At 57.0% G+C, this 21,359-nt stretch overlaps 2 protein-coding genes across 6 annotated transcripts in view; both read left to right on the top strand.

Annotated features, from left to right (window-relative positions):
• The window catches only part of AP2B1 (adaptor related protein complex 2 subunit beta 1), a 76,754-nt gene extending 67,088 nt beyond the window's left edge, over positions 1-9,666 (top strand). For all 4 annotated transcript variants that reach the window (XM_053961202.1, XM_053961199.1, XM_053961200.1 and 1 more), the window contains 2 exons: positions 6,273-6,427; positions 7,437-9,666. In XM_053961202.1, coding sequence (XP_053817177.1) covers positions 6,273-6,427; positions 7,437-7,511 — 230 coding nt within the window. In that variant the 3' untranslated portion in view covers positions 7,512-9,666. The remainder of the gene's footprint in view (positions 1-6,272; positions 6,428-7,436) is intronic.
• Positions 9,667-11,764: 2,098 nt separating this feature from the next.
• RASL10B (RAS like family 10 member B) lies at positions 11,765-21,339 on the top strand. 2 transcript variants are annotated; one of them, XM_053961539.1, is made up of 4 exons: positions 11,765-11,950; positions 14,841-15,173; positions 17,638-17,762; positions 18,442-21,339. In XM_053961539.1, exons 2-4 carry the CDS (start codon positions 14,958-14,960, stop codon positions 18,710-18,712), a joined length of 612 nt encoding a protein of 203 aa, XP_053817514.1. In that variant the 5' UTR covers positions 11,765-11,950; positions 14,841-14,957; the 3' UTR covers positions 18,713-21,339. The 2 variants fall into 2 exon arrangements, with proteins under 2 accessions (XP_053817514.1, XP_053817513.1); XM_053961538.1 differs by lacking the exon at positions 11,765-11,950 and adding an exon at positions 12,753-12,826.
• The last annotated feature ends 20 nt before the right edge of the window (positions 21,340-21,359 follow it).

Genomic DNA, 21,359 nt, shown 5'->3' with positions numbered 1-21,359 from the left:
CAAACCCCTTGGAGTGCTGGGATTCCAGCATCCTCAGGGGTGCAGACTTCTCACAGCATGGCAAGTGAGGCACTAGGGCAGAGGCAGAACAGGCTGGGTGATATCTGGCAGGAGCTGAGTCCATCTTCCAGTTTACACCAGAGCAAGGGTGTGTGCCTGGCCATGTGCCTCAGTAGGGTGATAATTCTTCAAGATTCACAATCTTGATTGTTTAAATCCAGTGAAAATAGTCTTAACTATCCATTCTTCCAAGAAGAGCAAGTCTGGATATAAAATCTTTAGGAACTTGATCCTTGTGGAGGAAGGGCTGATTCTTCTCCTGTAGGAGATGTGTAACCCCAATAAAGCTTTCCATTTAGGCTGTCAGTGGTTGTGGTGCTCTTTGCAGGTTTGCAATGCACAAAACTCTGCAGATTTCAGCAGCTCCTCACCAAACCTGAGCAGAGGCTGGGTTTGTGCAGCCCTCCAGCACAGGGAACAGCTCTGGAGCACTGCTGGCTCCTTGGAATGAGCTGTTATCCCTGCTGGGATCTGCTGGGATCAGTCATTCATCTCTAGCCTGAGCCAACCCACCAGGTGGTGAGTGCTCAGAGACACCATTCATGCCTCAGCCTCACTGATCCCAGCCCAGTGACGTGAGTAGAGCTGGAGCTAAAAATACTCTGCTCCCAGAGCTGTGCCCTAACACAGCTCCAGCAGCCACTGGGAGCTGTGTGCAGCTGCTGTGCTGGGAGAGGCTGGTCAGGAATGTGATCCCTGCACCCTCAGAGCCTGGCTCTCCTTCTCCCAGCTGCAAACAGCCTTTGCTTTCCCGAGTTCTCATTCCCAAAGCACTGAGCAACCAGAAAGTCTTGGCTGCTGCAGGTAGCCCAGAGTTCTCACATCTGTGCTGTGTGAGGAGCAGGGCTGAAGTTCTGTGCAGATATCCTGGAGGCCCTGCAGAGCAGTCAAGCAGGGGGTGCTGCTCTTCCTCAGTTGAGAAACTGAAATTTGAATTTCTTTCTCTATAAACACCCTGCACATATTCCCTATGTAGATTTTACTGAGGGAAAGGCAGGAATCCTGGGAGATGCTGCAAGGAAGATGCAGGCAATGGACCCACTTGAGGCTTTCTAGAAAGTGTCTGGACTGAGACAGGATTAATCAAACAGGTGAAGAAATAAGAAAATGAAGGTGAAAATGAAGAATGCTGTTCAGGGGTTTGGAGCTGGGGAATTACAAGAGTGGGTGATGAAGAAGCTGATGGTCGATATGACAGACATGATAGCAGCTGTGTGCAACCAAGAGGTTGGGATGTGCCTGGGAGGTGTTAGGAAATGGGGAGAGGGAAGGGCTGGACAAGAGCAGGAAAGAGCCAGGATGCTGCTGTGAGCCCCTGAGTGGAACTGGCTCTGAAGTGAGTTAGGCTTGGAACAGGGATTTGTTGGAACAGGGATTTGTTGGAGGCTGGGATTTGATCTGTCAGAAAAGCAGTGTGTGAGTTTCTTGTGCATCAGAGCTGTCTGTCACAGTGCAACATCACCTTACAGCACCTCCTGTGCAAACTGCAGACTTCTCAGGTTATTGCTTTTCCTCCTTCAAACAAAAACGAGATAAACACAGACAGCAGAGAAGCTTCTGTGGGAGTCTGTGCTCCCAGGCCTTTGTAGGTGAAAGACCCATCCTGTGCCCACAGGGCAAGCCAAATAGGATTGCTTTGAGCTTTGGTGGCTTGCAACAGGGATGGCAAAAAACGCTCCTGTCCCTGGCAGCTCATCCCAAAGCACTGAGCGACCAGAAAGTCTTGGCTGCTGCAGGTAGCCCAGAGCATGGCAAGTGAAGCCAGGGAGAAGGTGCCAGGCTGTGGGATGAGGAGCAGGTACCTCTAAGTGGGAAGTGGGGTCTGATCTGTGGGCGTCTCCACCATCTTTGCTTCCCAAAAAAGCAAATCCTGGACCTTTGAAGGTATTTCCACCATTCCCCAGTGACTCAGGGAGAGAGGAGTGCTTAATTCTGGATTTGGGGCTCAGGTTCCCAGTGGTGAGAGATGGACCTGGTGTGAGTCTGTTCCTGAGGGCTGCAGCTCTCTGGCTGTGGAGGAACAAGTCCCTCTGGAGCTGTATCATGGGGCCAAGGTGTGCTTGGGATGCCCTGCACATCTTGAATTCATCAGAGCTGTTCTGTGCATCAGCCTCTTAGGAAGAGGTTGGGAAAGTTCCCTGGAGAAAACCTCATTCAGAAATAATGAAAACACAAGGTCATGGTTATAGCCTAGCATTCTCTCTCTTATTAATCCAGTGCTAAATTAATTGATTTGGGGTTTTTTAATGAGAATACATTAATGTAGTGCATGAAAATAGATTCCTTAACTGTTATAGCTCAAATATTCTGGGTGCTGTTGGTGCAACTGAGGTTTCCCCCGTAACTGAGTGTGCACTGAAGCTCAGTTTGCCTTGTTTACACTGGGTTTTATTCAACATGCTAAATTTGACTAAATTCTAAAGGATCACTACATTAGGATATGCAAATCAGATGAGCTAAATGTTTTTCTTTTTCCTCAACACTGCTTACCCAAACCCACAGAGTGAAAGAGGATGAGCTGACTTGCACATGGAGATTGCCTCCCATTTAATGGTACTCCATCAGTTGCTGTGCTGTCCAGCACAGGAATTTTGGTTTTACTTGTTCATTACTGGTCCACAATTTGGTGTAAAGCAGCAGCTTTCATGTTTGGAGTTGAACATGGCTTTATTGGTATGCAGTGGTCACTTTGTTTTTCTCCCCCAAATAATTTGCTAATGCCAGAACAAGGAGAAATTGGATTTTATTTTGATGAAACAACCTGGGGGACAATCCATACACAAGCTTGCATGGTATGTTTATTTTTTTCTCTATGTGCAAATCTTGTAGCTGATAGTTTAATAAATTACAGAACTGGTGCATATTGCATGTCTTGGAAATGAATGTACTGTCAGAACATTGCCCCAAGTGCCTCCCCACTGGATCAGCCTGTGCTTGGTATTTGAATGCAGTTCTTGGCTGGATGATGCTCAGAACCACTCAGGTGCTGCTAGAAATGGCACAGGGATGTTCTGGGTTATCACAGCATAAAATATAAGCATTAAGTGGTGCTTTCTGATACGGAGTGCTTGTTGCAGATTGCCACAAAGGTCAGACAAGGTGTGTGGTCAGTGTTGGCTCTGAGTTGTGCCTGTCCTTTGTGCACACTCCCTGCCAGGTGCTCATCTTGGCTCTCTGAGTTCAGATGCGAAGTTCTTAAGCTGGTGAGCAGAAGATTGAAGCTCATCCTTTGCTTTACCCAGGAGAAAAGTGCTGTTAAAAAGGGATTGGGTCCCTTCAGTGCCAAGGAGGAGACCTTGTGAGCTGTTCCTCCCTGTGTGCCTGTGTTTCCATGTGCACTGCTTGGTTGTGGGACTGAGGTCAAGAATTCTGTTTAGAAAGGAAAATACAAGGAAAACAAACCAGCCCTGAAAGCTGGGCTGATGTCAGAGGTTTCCCTGGTCTTGGTGATGGCCAGACCTGCCTGTGTCCTTCTTTTGTGCTTCAGGAGGGTTCTGAGAATAAACTTGAGAGCAAAGAAGGTTGCTGTGCAGGGCCAGGTGTGGCTTGTGCTGCTTTGCTGAAGGACTTGTGTGCTCTGCTTTGCAGAGTCCCCAGAGTCACCCAGCCCTGCTCCTGCCTCCCTGGGCTCTGGGGGCCCAGGCTCAGCTCCCTGCTCCCAGCAAGATCTGCCTGGGTTTATTTTATTTATTTTTTTTTTAATAAAGGCTGTGCTGTCACATGGCATTAGTGGTCCTGCCTTCAGCCAGCCACAGCCTGCCACTGTTGCTTAGCAACTCTGATGATCTCCAAAATCCAAATTGCTGATACTCCAGAGCACAGGAGGGATGGGAGCTGCTACCTGGGGGGAGAGGGGCTCAGTTCTCACCAGGCCCCAAATCTGTGCTTGAAGAGGGGGCAGGAGGGTCAGGCAAGCCAAGCATCAGCTCCAGCCTGCTCACCATTGCTCTGGCTGAGGCAGGGCATCTTTTGGTGGGGCTTTTTGTGCTCTTTGGAGAATAACTGAGGTCAGGGGAGCAGAAAACAGGCTTCCTAGGGCTTGCCCTGCCTCACTTTCCCTCCCTGTATCCCCCTACAAGCACGTTCCTGCTCTGAAATCTGCTCCTCAGCAGAGGCTGGGGATGTTTCCATGGCAAGAGGAGCCATCACATGGAGATTGTGGTGTAAGAGCAGCTTCTCTGTGGCTGTGTCTCACCTGCTGAGCTCCCTAGACACAGCTCCCCTGCTGTGCCATCACACCCTGTGATATGGGGTAGCAGCCAAAATTGCAGCTTCTCATTCCAATCCTGCATCCCTGCTCCCCAGGGAATGCCTTTACTCTGACAGCATCTCCCAGCAGAGGGGAGGCTGCTGTGGCAGGTGTCAGTGTTGCTGGAGCAAGTCCTTGCCAGTAGTTCCATCTTCAGGATGCACGTTCAAAGGGGTGAGGTTTAACCACAGCCTGTCAAAATGGGGCAACAAAATCCCATTTAATGCCAACAACCCTCTCAGACAAGGATGTCCTGTCTGAACCTGTGCTCGTGTTGGACTCTGTGCCTTCCCAAAGGCCTGGAGGCTCCTGCTGATGGCTTGGGAGCATGAGAATATGGGAATTGGGGCTTCATTCCTGGTGGGTGATGTCCTTGCAGCATGGATTAATCCCAGCCAGGCTCCCTGTGAGCAGGGGACTGCTCTGCACTGTCCATTTCCCAAGTCTGGCTGAGTTTATTGTGGAGAGGAGGAGTATGGGTGGGAGGAGGAGACAGGCAATGAGGGGTTTTAAGCAAAAGATCTCATTAGTTACATATATCTGCCAGTTTCCATAGTAACTGGGAAAGAGAGGAAGCCTAAATCTGAGTGAGTCTGGGTAGCTGCATGCCTGAACCATCCTGGACCTGCAGGGAGCTGCTCTGGAGCCCAGGGAGCAAGGGGTGCAGCAAAGGGTCCAGGCTGCCCTGGGGAGAGGCAGTGGATCCAGGTGTCTGCATCAGGATGTGGATTTGCCCTTTGCTTCCTCCTCCCTCCATTCCCTGGGGCATGAACAGGCTCTGCTGTCCTCTCTCCAGTCCCTCAGCACAGACTGGTGTCCACTGACAGGTCTGGCACCCCGTGGATCTCCGTGTCTGTAGGTGCAGGGATGGATTAGAGCTGCATGGTCACTTTGTGCTGCTCCTCTGCTGCTGTCCTGCTCCCTGTGCTCCTTCAGGTGGATCCCACATTTCCAGTCTCTGGCCTTTCAGTGCAAGTTGGTTTAAGACTGTTTCTCTCCCTCATTTTTTGTCAGTAGTGCCCAACCTGCTCTGAAAGACCCAGCATAGATAAAGTGTTCCACCTGCCCCAGCAGGGAGTTCAATTTCTCCTGTTGGGCACCAGGAATGGGAATTTGCCAATGATGCTTTGGCATCTTCCACCCAAAGTGTGACTGTGCCCCTTTACAGACATCCACAGCCTGATGTTTGCTCTGTGCTGAGGAATCCCTTGGCATCCAGGGGCTGCTGGTTTGGGTCCTGGTGTTCTGTGTATTTGCCTGTTCTGGTTTCCTCAAAAAGTCCCTTAGAAATAATGCGTGTGGCAATGACACCCATCCAGGTGTGCAGGTGAAATCACACCTCCTCTGCAAGGGCTGAGGTCAGGCTGTGTGTTAAAACTATACCACAGCCCTGTGATGTCTAGAGACAGTGTCTGGGGGAGGAAGGTTTACCCTTTCAATTAATTGCTTTTTAAAAAAGGGAAAGTATTTTTACTGCCTTGTAGGACATTGACTTGGCCAGAAGTGTCTGTGTGTGAGTCGTAGGAGGGAGCTCTTGTGGCTGGGACAGGACTTCAGAACCTGAGCAAGCCTCAGGCTGTTGTCTTTGTTCTTTTCCACCTTCATCTTCTGACTTTTTGGCTGCCTGTAGGTGGATGGGGGTTGTAGAGAAAGCAGAGTCCTCTTCCCCTCTGAGCAGCCTTTAAAGTCTCACCTTGATGAAGTCCTGAGTGACCCAGGGCAGTGAGAGCCCTGCAAAATGGGCAGATACTTACCAAGAGATCACAGCCTGAAGGGACTGAGGTGGGTCCGTGGAGAGAACTGGAATTCTTTTCTCCTTGTGTCACGTGTGCTCCTGTCCCCAGGGAAGGAGCCAGCATTTCCCTGTGCCCTTGCATCCTGGGAATGCTCCCCAGGGCTCTCCTGTCTCTGCAGATGATGGATCTGAACTAACAGACGTCTTTTTTCTCCCTTCCCTCCAAAGACACTGTCTCCAGCAAGCTGCAGAACAACAATGTCTACACCATTGCCAAGAGGAACGTGGAGGGGCAGGACATGCTCTACCAGTCCCTGAAGCTCACCAACGGCATCTGGATCCTGGCCGAGCTGCGCATCCAGCCCGGGAACCCCAACTACACGGTGAGGGGTCACAGCAGAGGGCAGGGCACAGCCTGGGCTCCTGCTGCCTCACCCACACACTGAGCTCTTCCTCCCTGCCCTTCCTCCCTCCCTGCTCGCTCGGTGTTGAGGGAGATGCTGTTAATTTGGCTGCAGGGCTGAGGAGTGCCTAACACGGGAAGAGTGAGGAGCAACAGAATTCCCCTGCTCTGTCACCAGTGAGCTGGGACAGTGCCCGCTCAGCAATGAGCAGTGACTTGCCAAGGTTACCCAGAGATAAAGCCAAGAGATATTAGCAAGGAAGCATTGCCAGGGTGCCCTTCCCCCTCTTAGAGACAAGGGGAAATTTATGCCCCGCCGTGTTCCGGCTGTCTGTGGCCCTGTGCTGGCACCAGCCCGGGGCTGGTGGGAAGCTGCTCTCTGTCCTGCTTCATGCACCCCTGTGACTCTTCTCTTTGACTTCACTGCCCTTCTGAGGGACCTGTGTGTCTCTGGTATTAGAGGATTTATCTCCTGTTGGAAGCTGTGCCAGGAGTTTCGAGAGAAGTCTGTGGTCTGGGGAGCTGCGGGGTGAGTGTGAGCGTTGGAAGGTGATTTAAAGTGTTTGCACAAGGTTTGATGCTGCAAGCCTGGTCTCAGCCTGATCTTTGCTTTAGAGAGGAGTGACAGCCAAGTTTGTGTCCATCAGGACGGAGCAGCAGATCCTTAGAAGCCCTTGGGTTTAGTGCTGTGATTTGCAGCCTGAGGACAAGCACAGGTCCCTTGTCTCAGTTTGGGACCAGTTTCCTCAGTTTCCTCCTGCCTGTGGGGCCGCCTACATTTGCTGAGAATGTGGGAACCCCACAGTGGGAGTTTGCTTTTGTTTTCCTCCTGCTTACAGCAAGCTCTGAAAGGGCAGTTTGAGGTCGGTGATGAAGAAAGCAGGAGGAATATTCTGTGTGATTGTCAGCAGCCACGTCCAAGCCATTCCCAGCTGCCCTTGTGGCCGTGGCAGGAGCCCCAGCACTAACCTCTCCTCTCCTCTCCACAGCTCTCCCTGAAATGCCGAGCTCCAGAAGTGTCCCAGTACATCTACCAGGCCTACGATGCCATCTTGAAAAACTAACAGGAGGTGGAGCCTGTGCCTCACCCTGCAGAAGGAGGGGGGGAAAAGGGGTCCCCAGAACCTCCTTCACCGCCAGCGCAGGGGAAGAGCACTCGTAACTGGAAGCAGCTGTATTCATGTGTAGGATTTCAGTCAAAGGCACTGATTAAACAAGGTAGCAATTAGTATCCACGTGCTAACGATGATAGGGAACAAGCCCCTTTGGTATTTTTAGCATCCATGGAGTTTGTAACCACTGCTTCAAACAACTCCCGTGTCCCCCTCGCCCCTCACTCATCCGTTCTCGTGGGCTTCTCTCCATTTTGTGCCAATGTTCAGTGTTTTCTAAATGGCTTTAGGTGTAGTTTGGATTTTGTAAAATAACTGCTCGTTGGAAAAACAAAAAAACACCGAGCAAAAACCACACGTCTGCTCATTAAAACAAGGCAAAAGTGTCGAAAACATAACACTGCACTTTATTTTATATTTTTATACTTTTTTTTTTTTTTGAGTTTTTCTATTGTAATTGGCTGAAAGGGAAGGTGATTGCAAGGAAGTTTTGGGAGCCCTGCAGGGACATGGGGCTCTAGCAGGGTGAGCACGGCCTCGGGGAATTAGGAACAGAGCCATCAGTTGGGTCCTAGGAGGGGGATGGAGCCCTAAGGAGGGGTTTTTATTACTCCTGTGCTGGCTTCCATGGTGTTTTCACTCCAGCCATCTCCCTGCCTCATGAGCTGGTGATTTGAGGAGTGAGGCTGCTTTTGTGTGGGGAGGAGCAGCAGGCCTGGATGGGTAACAGGGCAGGGGTGGATGAAATGAAGGAAATGAGCCTGTTCTTAGAGCAAAAGGCTCGTGCCAGAGCTCCAGGTGTGGTCTCTGCATCCTCACCCATGTGCAGCCCCTCTTCCTCCTGTTCTTTCTGTGCCTGCTGAGGCCAAGCTGCCTCCTCAGCCATCCCTGAGCTGTGCCCCCCTGTCCCAGCGCTGGCCCTGGCAATTCCCAGGCTCGTGGTGGCACATCCAGATGTGGCACTGCCACTTCCCCGGCGGGGCTGCAGTGTCAGCCCGGCCCCCACAGACAGGGGCTGCTGCTGGCAGTGCCCCAGGATGCCAGGGGAGTGGAGTGACTCTCCCTGTTGCCATGCTGCCCCCAGACCCCAGGCTGGGCATGGTGGGAGATGGTTTGGGCTTGGCAGTGGGGCACTCAGCTTCCAGCTGGGCTGGGTGGAGCAGCTCATGGAAGGGTTTCTCCCGTTGGCAGCTCCACTCTTTGTGCCCAGAGACACACGGTGGCCAGAGCCAGCCAGGTTCCTGCTTCGAGTCCCTGTCCCAAGCAGCCCCATGCCCTGGACCCTTTTTTCCAAGCTCTCCCTTAGAGCCAGGATTGTTTCCCTTCCAGTCCACAGCTGTGGAGTCGCCCCATTGCAACCACTCAGTGCTGCAGCAACAGCAGTGAAAGCAAAGCCTCTTGCATGTCCCTGCTCCATCCATAGCTTGTCCTGCTTAATCCAAGCCCCAATCCAGAGCAGCCTCTCCCTCCCCAGCATGCTTGGACATCTCCTCCCCAGCTAACAAAGCTCTTGCGTGTAGCAACCCCCCTGTTGTCCTTTTAGATGCCACTTTCACAGTCAGTAAACGTTTCACGGTGGGAGATCGTTCATCAGGGCTTTGGCACTGATTGCAGCCAAGAAACCAGTGCTGGGAAAAGGTCACAGTGTCCTGGGAGAGGCTCCAGCAGGACCCAGGAGCTGCACAATCCTGAGGAAGGTGGTGTCCCTGTGTAGGAACCCCTGTGCTCTGGCTGGGGGTAAGAAAGTGGGGCAGAGCTGGAGCAACCCAGCCCTTGAGCCTTGCCTTGTGCTGGGAGGTGATTTGCTCCAAGCCCTGCGGGTGGAGTGTAAAAATCATTAACAGAGCAATTAAGGAAGCACCAGTGGCACTGAGTTCGGTGCTGTGTGGGGTAGGGAGGAGAGAGCAGCTTAGAGGTGGGGAGGGGTTGCTGAGCACCCCCTTCTCTTGCTAAATTCCTTCCCAGCTTTTGGGATGGGTGTCTCACCCCGGGGCTGAGCCGGGGCTCCTGGTGGCGTTCCCTCCGCCCCTGCTCGTTCGAGTGTTCCCGTTCGTGTTGCTCTTCAGGCTTTGCCTGCCCTCCGTGTCAATAAACTCATTTCCACGAGGCTCTGGCTGCGTGTGGCTCTGTGGGAATGGGGAGAGGAGCCATTCCCCTGATGCTGGCTCTGCCCAGGGGAGCAGCAGGGCTGAAGGCTGCGTTTGGTGGGAAGGAGACTCTTTGCTCACCAGGCTTATTTTTCCACCAGCCACTTCTACAACACAGACCTCCCCAAAGAGGAGGACCCAGCAAGTTTCCTTGGTGCCCCAACAGCTGCTTCTCATCTCAAAGGGCAGCAGGGACAGATTCAGATGAGGAGCAGATGATAGATGTACCCATTTAGCCCTTTTGGGGCTCCAGGGGGGCTCTGTGTAGTGTGACCTGTTTTCCCTGTGGAGAAATGATAAAATCCTGGGAGTCAGTGATGTGTTTGGATTGCTTTGCAGTGCTGCTGTTGTTTTTAAGAGGGCTTTGCCATCTCTGGTCCCATGTCAAGCAAGATGGGTTGGGCTGCAAAACCTCTGTGCCAGGCCAGAGCCAAGCTTGGGCAGCCCCAAACTCAGTACTTGAAGTGGCCAGAAATCCAACAGAACAAGCAGCAGGTTTGGGGGGGTGTTGCTCTGGAGCAGGGTAACCTTTTCCCTCACCCTGCCCAGCCTTGGCTTAGCAGCACCTGGATTTTGGGAACTTCTACCCTCTGTGGAGGGCAGGTACCATATCAACCAGTGTTGCCCTGCCCTGGGATGGTTTTGTTTTAGAAGCAGGTGCACCTGTCAAGTAACAACAATGACAGGCTGGCTTGGGGTCCCTGATCTTGCTGTTGTGTCCCTTCATGCATCCCTGGGATGCCTGGGATGGGATCATCATTCCCTGCTGGGGTGAGCCTGGAGCAGCATTTGGCCCAACAGGAGCAAAAGCTGCTGTGGGATGTTCAGGGCTCTGCCCTGTCAGCTGCTGTCCCTTCATGTCCTGTGGCAAAGGGAAAGGTTTCATCCTCCCTCCCTGTTCTGCCAGAGACTCCTCGAGAACAAACTGGTCTTTGCTCTGCTGTGGACTTGCAGACACTGTGCCCTGTCAGCAGGGACACACCAGCCCCCTGGGAGCTGCATTTGTCATTAGCAGTGTCACCCGTGGGGCTCAGGGGACGCAGGTGATGCTCCCTGAGCTGGGAACTGCCGGGGGGAATTGGTCCCCACAGCCTTCCCTGTTCCTGAGGCCACGCTGTGGGACAGGGACCTCCTGAGTTGTTCCTTGCTGCTCTGGCTGGAGCTGGGGCAAATCCTACTGTGCTGGGTGGGCTTCCCAAAATCCCTGCTGCTCCCACTGGCCTCACACCCATCCTGCTCCGTGCCAGGGACAGCAGGTCCCTGAGCCCTTGATGGGCTGTGGGGGAGACAGGGACTCAGGGGAGGATTTTGGATCTGGCTGAGGCAGGAGCTGACCATAGCCACAGCTCTGGCTGTCCCCTGCTGCCACCTGCACATCAGGACACAGGAACTCTTGGATGGATGATTTTTGGTTTGCCTTGGACTCGTGTCGCTGAGGCTGGGATAAACCTCCCAGCCAGCAGGGACATGCCAGGATTCAGCCCCACTCCCCTCCCCCCCCTCCTCATATATTAAATTTCACACATAAAACTGCAACTGAAGAGCATCTCGGAGGGAACTGCTAAAAATAGCCACGAGGCTGGAACCTGAATTGTGCAGGAGAGTTCATGTGCAGCCCGATCCCTGCGCTCTCCCAGAAACATTCCAGGGCTCGGCGCTGCTATAGGCGATGCGGGGAAGGGGAGCAGCGTCTCGGGCTGGTGATAACCCCAGGGACACAGAAATATTCCCCTGCCGCGAGCATCGGGCAGCTCTGCAGGGAGATAACGCCCAGATCTCTGCCAGCCCGGGTGCAGCGTGGGACACGGGCAGGGGGCTGTGACCCCCTTTGCCTGGTGCTGGTGCCAGGGTGGCACAAAGGCTGCACCAGCTGCCCTGTGCCCCCCAGCCGTGGGGCTGTGTCTGCCGTCCCCTTGTCCCGCAGGAGGGATGTGGCATTGTGTTTCCCCCTGCACCCCCTCCTCACCCCGGAGATGATGTCTTTTCCCAGCCCAAGGTGCTGACGAGGCTGGGGGGAGCCCGGCCGAGCTGTCACCGGTGCTCGGGCTCAGCCAAGCCCGTGTGATCGCAGCCAGACCTGTGCAGACACCTCGGTGCTCGCTGGTGTCACAGGCAGCCGGAGTGGGGTTTGGGGGCTGTTCCGAGGAGCAGAGGGGTGCAGGGAGTCCATCAGCAGCGTGTCCCGGGGGCCTGGACCATGTTCCTGGAGGTTCAGCCAGCATCTTCCCTCTGTCCAGCACGCAGGTAAACGCTCCGTGCGGGGTGACCCAGAAATGCAGACACTGCAACAGAAATGTCCCTCCTTTGGTGGGGCCCGCGACCAGCCTGGGCTCAGGGTCCCCCCGGGCACAGAGAAACCCCCAGCCCCGCCCGCGGGCCAGGGGCCGGCATGGGAGGAGGTGAAGCGATGTGCCCAAGAGCACAGCGAGCAGCAGTGTCGGAGGAGGGAAAGACTCCCTGGGAGGGCTCCTGCCCACCTCCCCCGGAGTCTGGCCCGTGGGACTCGTCCGGGGTGGGCATGAGAGCCCAGATGCCGCTGGGCGCCGGGGAGGGAAGGGGTGACGCCGCTGCACCCAGCACACTGCAGGGGGGACATGGGAGGGTCTTTTCCCATCGGCGCCTCCCCAGAGCCCCGGGAGAAACCGGTGTCTCTGCTGGATTCCTGCGGCTCGCTCTGTGCATTCCCTGCCTCCTTTCCCGGGTGCTGTCTCCTTCCCTCCAGGGCACTGCCCGCATCCTTCCCCGGGCATCCTCTGCATCCCCGCCTGGGCAGAGCCTCCTTCCCTCCCCGGGCGCTGCCTGCATCCCTGCCTGAGCTCTGCCTGCCTCCCTCCCTCCATCCCTCCCTCCATCCCTCCCCAGGCGCTGCCCGCCTCCCGCCTGGGCATCCCCGCCATCCCACCGGGCGCTGCCGCCTCCATCCCTGCCCGGACACCGCCGGCCCCCCCGCCGTGCCCCGGCCGGGCTCCCCGCTCCCCGCCGCCGCCCCCCGGTGTGGCCGCGCCGGGCGGGGGCCGGGCCGGGCCGGGGCTCTGCAGCGGGGCCGCCCGCCCCGCGCCGGGCTCGCCGCATGGCTCCGCCGCCCGCCGGGGCGCCGCCGGCCCGGGCCGCCGCTGCCAGGTACGGGGGATCCGCCGGCAAGGGCAGGACGGGGTGGGGGGGCAAAGTTACCGCCGGGCAGGGCCGGGGGTGGCTGCCGTGAGGGGACAAGGGGGAAAGTTGAGCGCCGGTGCTCTCCGCTCCCCTTCGCCCGCCGGCACGGCGGGTGCGGGTGTCGTCCCCCCTCGGCATCCCCCGATCCCCTCCAGCGACCCCGCGGGGCCGGGGGTGCTGCGCTGCCCGGCGCGGCCGGAGCATCGCCGGGAGGGTCTGGATGCGGGGGGTGCGGGGAGCGAGGGGTGCGGGATGTGGGGTGAGGGAAGCTGCCCCCGCCCCCGCCCTACGGGGCTCAGGGGTTGCTCCTTCCAGTGCCCCAGGCGTGGCAGCGTGGCCAAGGTCGCGGCGGGGACCGGAGCCACCTTTCCCGGGAGCCCCCTGCGAGCCCCCGCCCGGCCCTGCAGCCCGCGGAGCCCGGCCTGGTGCTGAGCGCCCGAGGACCCGCGGCTGGTCCCTGCTCCTCCACCCCACCGTGGGGTGCCCCGAACGGTCCCCCAGCTGTGCCTCAGTTTCCCACAGTAGCTGCTTGTAGGGCCGGGGACCATCAGGTCGGGCTCTGATGTTTTTGGGGTGCGCCGTCCCCGCGTGCCAGCACAGAGGGCGATGAGGTTCTGGCGGAGGCAGAGCGGGCTCAGCCTGTGCCCGCGTTCCAGGGACGCCTGCGGGCACTGGGTTTCCAGTTGTGTCGCTCCATCACCCTCCAGCCCCGCAGAGGAGCTGGGGACGCTGCTGTGAGGAGGGAGGCTTTGTGGGGACGGGGTTGTCCCTGCAGCAGAGTGGCCCCCCGGGACCTGCAGTGACGGTGCTGTCTGCTGGCGGAGAAAGGCCCTGGCAGGGTCGGGCCTGGGGGCTCCCGCACCCCCCATTTCCCTGCATCCGGCACAGAAATGTTCCCACTGCCGGGGCTGGGGACAGCCAGCACCCCGGGGGACAGTGCCAGCAGGACGGGGGGACAGGGTCTCCGGTCCTGGCGTGAGGGGGGTGAGGATGGTGTGAGCCATGGCCCAGCCGAAGGGACCCCGGGCAGCTTGGCCACTCCAGCACCCAGCAGTGGGAACCGCTGTGCCCAGGCTCCCCCTGGGGTAAATAACCTCCATCAAACAAGCACTACAGGGTGTTTGAACCTGACACTTCCAGCTGCCGCCCTGCACTTCGGGGATGGTTTTCAGGGAAAATGGGCCAGAGCATCAGAAATTGGTCAAAGCATCCACACTTTGGGACAAAGCACAAGCTGCTTCCTGGGGATGAGAGCGAGTGAAAGTGGGACCCATCCCCTCGCCTGTGCCATCCCCATCACAGCTCCTGCTCGGGAGCCCGTGCCAGCAGGTGTTTGGACTCCTCGGACTCAGTTCCCACATCCCTGTATGTGGGTTGTCCCCCCGTGTCCCCCCACGCGTGGGCCCTGCCCCGGGGCCCCTCCGGCCTCAGCACACGCGGTGGCTCTGGGCTCACCCTGTCAGCTGGCTTGCAAATGAGTTCCCATCAAGTTAATTGCCCAGCCGCTCAAAGCCTGAAACGAAACGTTCAAGCTGTCGCTCGCAGGCGCACAGCGATCTCCCCCCGCCCGGCAGAAGGCAATTCCGGCTGTCCAGGCGGAGGGAAGATGGATTCCCCGGCTTGGGACAGCACCGGGAAGGAGCAGCTGGTGACAGTGGCCGTGGGTTGAGTCCGCAGCACAGCCCGGGACCCTGCTGCTGCCGGGCTGAGCAAACCCTGAGCCGCAGACAGAGCCTTTCCTTGTTCTGGTACTGAACGAGCTGAATGAGCCTGTGAGAACCTTCCTGGAACAAAGTTCACTCAAATCCTGGCTCTCCTTGGCTGCTGGGGTGGGAGGCTCCAAGGGAAACCCTGAGGTCCTGCAGTGCCAAGGCCCCTGGGTACATTGTCAGCTCCTGCTCGGAAAAACATCCCCTGAAGCACCACCAGTGTAACTCCGGGGTGTCTCTGGGACCTGACCAGCTTCTCCTTGGCCTTGCAGTGACGGGGAGCCCCGGAGGGGAAATGCATCCTGAATGGGGCTGAGGCCCCCTGCTCGGGAATATGCAGCCTCGGCACCGCGGAGGCAGCACCAGGGCAGCGGCCGGCGTGCGGCGGGATGGTGGCAACCTTCAAGATCGCCGTGCTGGGAGCCCAGGGCGTGGGCAAGAGCGCCATAGTCCGGCAGTTCCTGTACAACGAGTTCAGCGAGGTCTGCGTGCCCACCACGGCCCGCCGCGTCTACCTGCCCGCCGTGGTCATGAACGGCCACGTCCACGACCTGCAGATCATGGACTTTCCCCCCATCACCGCCTTCCCTGTCAACACCCTGCAGGTAGGGGGGCACCCGAGGGGCTTCCACCTCTGGGGGTCTGCGGTGACCCCCCCCCCCCTGTGGTGGGGTTTTGCTGTTAAAATCTGTGGGGTTCCAGTTCTGCCTTTTGTGGGGATGCTTCTCCCTCCACGTCAGGGTTTGGTTGCTAAATGAGGGATTGTGTCCTCATGGATACTGGCTGAGCAGGTCCAGGATAAAGTGTGTTTTGAAGTCTGGTGACAACACAAGAAAGGTGGCATCCCACTCCAAGGAGTGTGGCTCTGGCATTGCCCACAGCCATGTCCAGCTGGGGCCCTGGAGCACTGGGATCTGGTTCCGTGGCTCTCAGAGCCAACAGCAGAACATTTGGGTGAAACCCAGGGGTTCCTGGAGAGCCAGAGCCCTGATGTACCCACTGCCCAAGCCAGGCAGAGCTTGTCCACTCCTGGGAGTGGCCATCACCCCCTCCAGCATTGCCTGGGCTTGTTCCTGGAGCTCTGAACCCACCACTCCTCCTCTACCCCCTCAGGCGCTTCCAAAGCACCCCCAAAAGGCAGTGTGGGGTTGGGGAGTGTTGCCACCAGTGCCAACAACTTCTGGATGGAGTTAATGGGGAAAAGGGGGTGTTAAGCTCATGCTATAACCCCACTCCCAGGAGCACAAGTTGTGTCACCACCGTGGGGAAAGGAGCTGGAGGTTCCCAGCTGTGGCTGCAGCCACTCTGGAGGGCAGTGCCACCAGTGGGGGCACCTCAATTAGTTACAGTGTCCCTGTCCCCAACAGGGCCAGAGTCACAGGGGCCATGAAGTGCTCCAAAAGTCCCTGTACCATCAGGCAGGAGGTGAAATGAGCACTCCAGGGGCGAGGAGAAGGTTTAAAAATTAATGGGTGAGTGCAGGGAACGAAAGGTCAGCATGAGAAGCAGTCTGAAATAGCAAAGGGTAATTTATTGACACGGCAGCCGATGCTCACACACTCCATTAACTCCCTGCCTTGCTGCACTCCAGAGGAGGCGGCCTCTGGGAACAGATGGAGGTTTCCAGGGAAGAGAGGGTGATCAGAGGGATGGCTCTGAGAGGAAAGGAGAGGGCCATGGTGAGGGATACGGCTCTGTCTGCCGGGAAACATCGTGGACTCAGCTCCGTGCCAGGAGAAGCATCCCTGCAGTGCTGTCCTGGAAGAGGAGCTGGAGCCAGTGGCTCTCTGACGTCCTGCTCCTGCAGTGCAACACTTCTCCAGCTCAAGCATCCCAGGGAACCTGCACTGCGTGAGGAAAACCATCCTGACATCGCAGGGCCTGAGCAAGCTGCCCCCCAGCACGGTGGAATAGCTGCAGTTCCTTGTCTCCCAGATGTATCAGGACTCAGAGGAACCCAGAGGCTGCTGCTCCATCCCCCTGCATCTCTGAGCCCGAGGATTTCCCCAGCATCTCCCCTCGGTGGACAGGGAGGGGCTGTGTCACTCTGTGCCACTCTGCTCCCTCCCAGCTCCTTCCCCTGCTGCCCTCTGTGATGGAGATCAACCCACATCCCAAAACTCCCCTTTCCCCGTCTCATTCTGATGATAAACTCGGGAAGGGCTGAATCATGGCTCTGAAGGGGTTTGCTCAGGGAGAAGTGATGCCTTTCCTCCCTGGAGAGTCTTTCTCCTTTCCAGAGGCACCCAGGAGGGTTTTGCAGTGCTGCCTGCAGGGGCTGCCGTTCCCAGACTCACTGCTGGGATGGGAAAGTGCCTGAAGTGAGGCAGACTTTCACTCATAGCATGAAAAAAAAAAAAAAAAAATCCAGTTGTTCCCATAAACCCAAGGGCTTCCTAACAGCATGAATTTCTCACAGCTCCAGATTTTGGCTGCAGAGAGGCCACTCCTGCCTGCCTCTGCCCTGGATCCGCATCTTGCTCTCACAGACTCAGTTCCTGAGCAGCCTCTGCTCCTCTTCTGTCCCTGTGTCCCCTCCAGACAGACCTGCTGTCACCTTCCTCCTCTGACCCACAGAGCTGCTGGTGCATCACCCTCAGACCTCAGATGGGGCTCAGCATCCTCCTCACCTGCCCTGCCCCAAAACCCGGGGTGCATCACTAATTAACACAGCTAGTTAGCAGCTCTGGAGGATGAAGCTCTTACAGCCAGGGCAGGGGGCTGCATTCAGCCCCACTCCCAGCTCAGCTCTGTGCTGTAATTAGGCTGCAATCCTCCCTCAGGAGTGGAATTGGGGCTGACAAATCCCATTACCTCTCCCCTGGACTGACAGGGGGGGATAAGGGATCTCTGGAGATGGGGGGACGGCTGCAGAGCTGTGGGGGCACACACAGATGGGCCAGGGCAGAGCAGAGGTGGGTGCTGGGTGGCAGGGCTGGGGAATGTGCAGCCCCCTGCTGCCACAGCAGCCTCCTTGGGGTGCCCACCCCCAGAACAGGGCAGGGCAGGGCATCCCCCAGGCACAGCCGCGGGGCTGAGCCAGGACTGATCCCTCTCTGCACCTTGCAGGAGTGGGCAGACGTGTGTTGCAGGGGGCTCCGGAGTGTCCATGCCTACATCCTGGTCTATGACATCTGTTGCTTTGACAGCTTCGAGTACATCAAAACCATCCGCCAGCAGATCCTGGAAACAAGGTAGGGATGGGTTGGGATGGTGCATCCCCACGGTGGCAGAGCCCCGTGGCTCCTGGCAAGGGAGCTTGGCACCAAGGGGGTACATCTTGGCATCAGAGATGGGGTACCAGACTGGCACAAAGCCCCTTTGCAGGGATGGGAGCCCAAACACCAGGAGAGGAGCAGGACCCCAAGCAGGCTCCTCTGAACCCAGGGAGGGCTGGAGGATTCTCTGCTGCCAGCCTCCAAAATGAGCTGCAAAATGCCCAGCAAAGGGTCACAATTCCTGCCTCATTCCTGACAGAATTCCCAGGAAAACAGGATTAGCTGCCCTCTATGAGATTCCACACCAGCAGCACATCCAACACCCTTCACTTCACATCCACACCTTTCACTCTTACTCCAAGAGAGGAAAAATAGGGTTAAGGTTGGCAGAGCTTTGAGGAGCCTGCCTGGGAACTGGCTTTAATTCTGGCTATGGATTTGTGCATTAGTGTGCCAGGCAGGTACCCCTGTGGGTGAGCCCTGGAGATGCGTGAGGGGTGGCTGGCTGTGGAGGGGGATAAGGGGACAAGGCACGCTCCCCTTGGCGAGCCACAGCCGAGAGAGCCCATTTGGGATGGGTTGAGCTCTGTGGCCGGCGGGCTGTCACTCTGTGCTCCGTCCCCTGCCACCCTCTGTCACCGCCCGCCCTCCGCAGGGTCATCGGCACCTCGGAGACGCCCATCATCATCGTGGGCAACAAGCGGGACCTGCAGCGGGGCCGGGTGATCCCGCGCTGGAACGTCTCCAACCTGGTGAAGAAGACGTGGAAGTGCGGCTACATCGAGTGCTCGGCCAAGTACAACTGGCACATCCTGCTGCTCTTCAGCGAGCTGCTCAAGAGCGTGGGCTGCGCCCGCTGCAAGCACGTCCACACCACCATCCGCTTCCAGGGCGCGCTGCGCAGGAACCGCTGCACCATCATGTGAGCCCCCTGCCCCCAGGGACCCCGGGGCCGCCGCTGGGGCCGCCCAAACTCGGGGATGGTTCTGCTCCCCGGGCGGTGGGAGCTGTGCTGGAGGCACCTCGGGGGTTGCTGAGGTGACATTTGGGGACGGGGCGCCTTGGGCGGGGTGGTGCAGGGGGTGGCCAGGCTGAGGGGTGAGGGATGGCCTTGGCTAAACCCCTGAGCTCTCTCCAAGCCTCCAGTGCTTGAGGCCAAAGCCATCCCAGGGGGTTGTACAGCGGGGTACCCTCAGAGGGTGCCAGATTTTGGCTGTCGGTTCATCCTTGCCAGTTCCTGCCCTGGCAGCACAGGGGCAGTGCTTGGTGCTGCCTGCCTGCCGTCGCCTGCTCCTGGAAGGGAATTATCCAGCACCTGTATCCCGGTGTTCTGGGGCTGGTTCTGTCTCTGGGGCAGAGGGAAACAGGAGTTCTGCTTTTCCCCTTGTGGAGCTGGGATTTCGCCCTGTGGAGGGCAGAGCAGCCAGGTTACGTGGCTGTCTTTTGGCTCGGTCGGGTCAGAGTTCCAGGTGGAATTTCTGGATGAAAGCAAGAAAGGGGGAAAAACCTAAGTCCCAGTCCTGCTCCTGATATCCCCGGGAGCTGGGTTCTGCCTTCCCAGGGCTCTGAGCTCCCCTCTGCCCCAGCACAGCCCCAGCACAGGAAGGTTTCTTCTCCCCCAAGCCTGTGAACACCAAATAATCCGGGAACACTCCTTGCCGGGCAGGTCACCCCTTTGCTACCTCTCGTCCTGGGCTCAGCAGGTGATGGCTTCACCCCAGCCCCCGGGGTGTCCCGGGCAGGTGGGCAGCCCCTGTGCCCCCGGGGTGTCCCCGGGGTGTCCCGGGCAGGTGGGCAGCCCCTGTGCCCCCGGGGTGTCCCTGGGGTGTCCCGGGCAGGTGGGCAGCCCCTGTGCCCCCGCAGCCCCCGGCAGCGCCACCAGGTCCGACCCTGCCAGGTTTTCCCACAGGGATGTTGCCTCGGCAGCAACAGGGAGCTGGAGCAGCACTTCCAGTTGCATTCTTGTTTTTTTTTTTTTTTTTTTTTTCTCTCTGCATATCACTAATAGGAAAGTGAGCCCTCCATATTTTTTTAATTATTATTTTTTAATCTTCTGGTTTATGTTTGCACCAGAGCTGCAGCTCACCTGCATCCTGCCCTGCAGGGCGGGTTGGCAAAGGGCAGCCCCTGTTAGGAAGTGATGATGGGGTGGTGAAGGGAGAGCAAGATGCCAAGAGGGTCGTGGTTTCTCCATGGCTGATCCCTGTGAGACACAGGGAAACACCATCCTCATCTCCTGAGGCAGGATCTGTGTCTGACCCATCCTCCAGCAAAACCATCTCCGTGATTCCCGCTGTCACAAGGAGCTGAAGGGGTTCAGCACTGCTCTGGGCAGCAAAACAGGACACCCAGCCCTCTCTGCCACCACAGCCAGGTGTCCATGGCCCAGCAGCTCCACTGTGCTCTTGGAAATGCTTCCCATTAAAGGCAGCTCCAGCTGAGCTCCAGTGCCTCTCACTGCCCCATCCCTGTGCCAGGGCTGGGGGTACATCCTGCTCCTCCCTCCCTGCTTAGGGAATCAAACTCCTTGCTCCAAAATTTAAAAAAAGGGAAAAAAAAATAGGAAAGGCAAAAGGCGGGGGGGGGGGGCACGGGTCCATCTCAGCCAGGAAGGGCAGTGGCACTTGTCACCATCCCTCGCCTTCATGGCAAACCTGCCTCCCCCATCCAAGCTCACCCTGTCAGGATTTATTAACACATGTAAGTCCACTTATCGATCTCTGGCTAGAGCTTTATCCCTCCAAATTGTCTGAGAAGGAAATTCCTTGGTAAATGCTAATAATAAAGCATTTATGAAGTGCTCCGACGTACACATATCAACGACTAAGCCAATACATTGTTTGTTATAACCCTGTAGCCTGCAGTTTATAGCACAATTAGTTACAGGTTTTTATAGCATCTATTTAGTATTTTGAAGAAAAAAAAGTTATAAATATAATTGTTATATTCTATTGTACTTTATAGACAGAGGAAGTTATATTAGTAATAATAACAACTCTCACTGCTTCGACAGCATTTCCCAGCTCCCGGGAAAACGAGGGCTACAAAGAGTTACTTTCCCACGAGCCCAGGAAGGGGTAGGAGGTGGTGGTGGCACCCTGGGTGCAGGCAGGGAATCCCAGGCAGGAAGATCCGAGGTGTCCAGGCACAGGGGTTGGAGCACACGGGAGCACGGCAGCAGCCACGAGCGCCCTGCGGCCCTACTCACACCTTACTACAGATTTACCACTCACCCAACGCCACCCTGCTCCTGCTGAGAGCAACCTGGGCCTGGCACGGGCTGGGGTGTCCCCACTGCTGTGCCCAGGGCAGTGCCAGGTTTCTGCCCCCGTGCTCGTGGAGGTGATGCCTGGGTTCGGTTCGGCCCCACCAAGGATGCTTCCCTGTCCCTCTCCTCCTGCTCCAGTGAGCACCCCAGTTGCCTGGACTTGGCTTTCCTTTCCCCCCTGGACTCCTTGTCGGAGATTCCCGAGGTGTCTACACCGCCTGTGACGCCCTGCACCTCCTTCTTTGAAATTGAATTAAAAATCAGGTCTGTCCCCCTTGTTCTGTACCAGCCTCAGGAGTGTTTTT

Source organism: Vidua chalybeata, chromosome 20 (assembly GCF_026979565.1).
Source record: "Vidua chalybeata isolate OUT-0048 chromosome 20, bVidCha1 merged haplotype, whole genome shotgun sequence".
NCBI lineage: Eukaryota > Metazoa > Chordata > Aves > Passeriformes > Viduidae > Vidua > Vidua chalybeata.
Note: the sequence above shows the minus strand (reverse complement) of the source record. Positions and strands in the feature narration are given on the sequence as shown.

Bases quoted from the DNA above. Each gene is read 5' to 3' on its own strand.
- RASL10B (XM_053961539.1), top strand. From the start codon at position 14,958: ATGGTGGCAACCTTCAAGATCGCCGTGCTGGGAGCCCAGGGCGTGGGC. The intron at 15,174-17,637 runs GTAGGGGGGCAC...TGCACCTTGCAG, and splicing joins TCCCTGTCAACACCCTGCAG to GAGTGGGCAGACGTGTGTTG. The intron at 17,763-18,441 runs GTAGGGATGGGT...CGCCCTCCGCAG, and splicing joins CAGCAGATCCTGGAAACAAG to GGTCATCGGCACCTCGGAGA.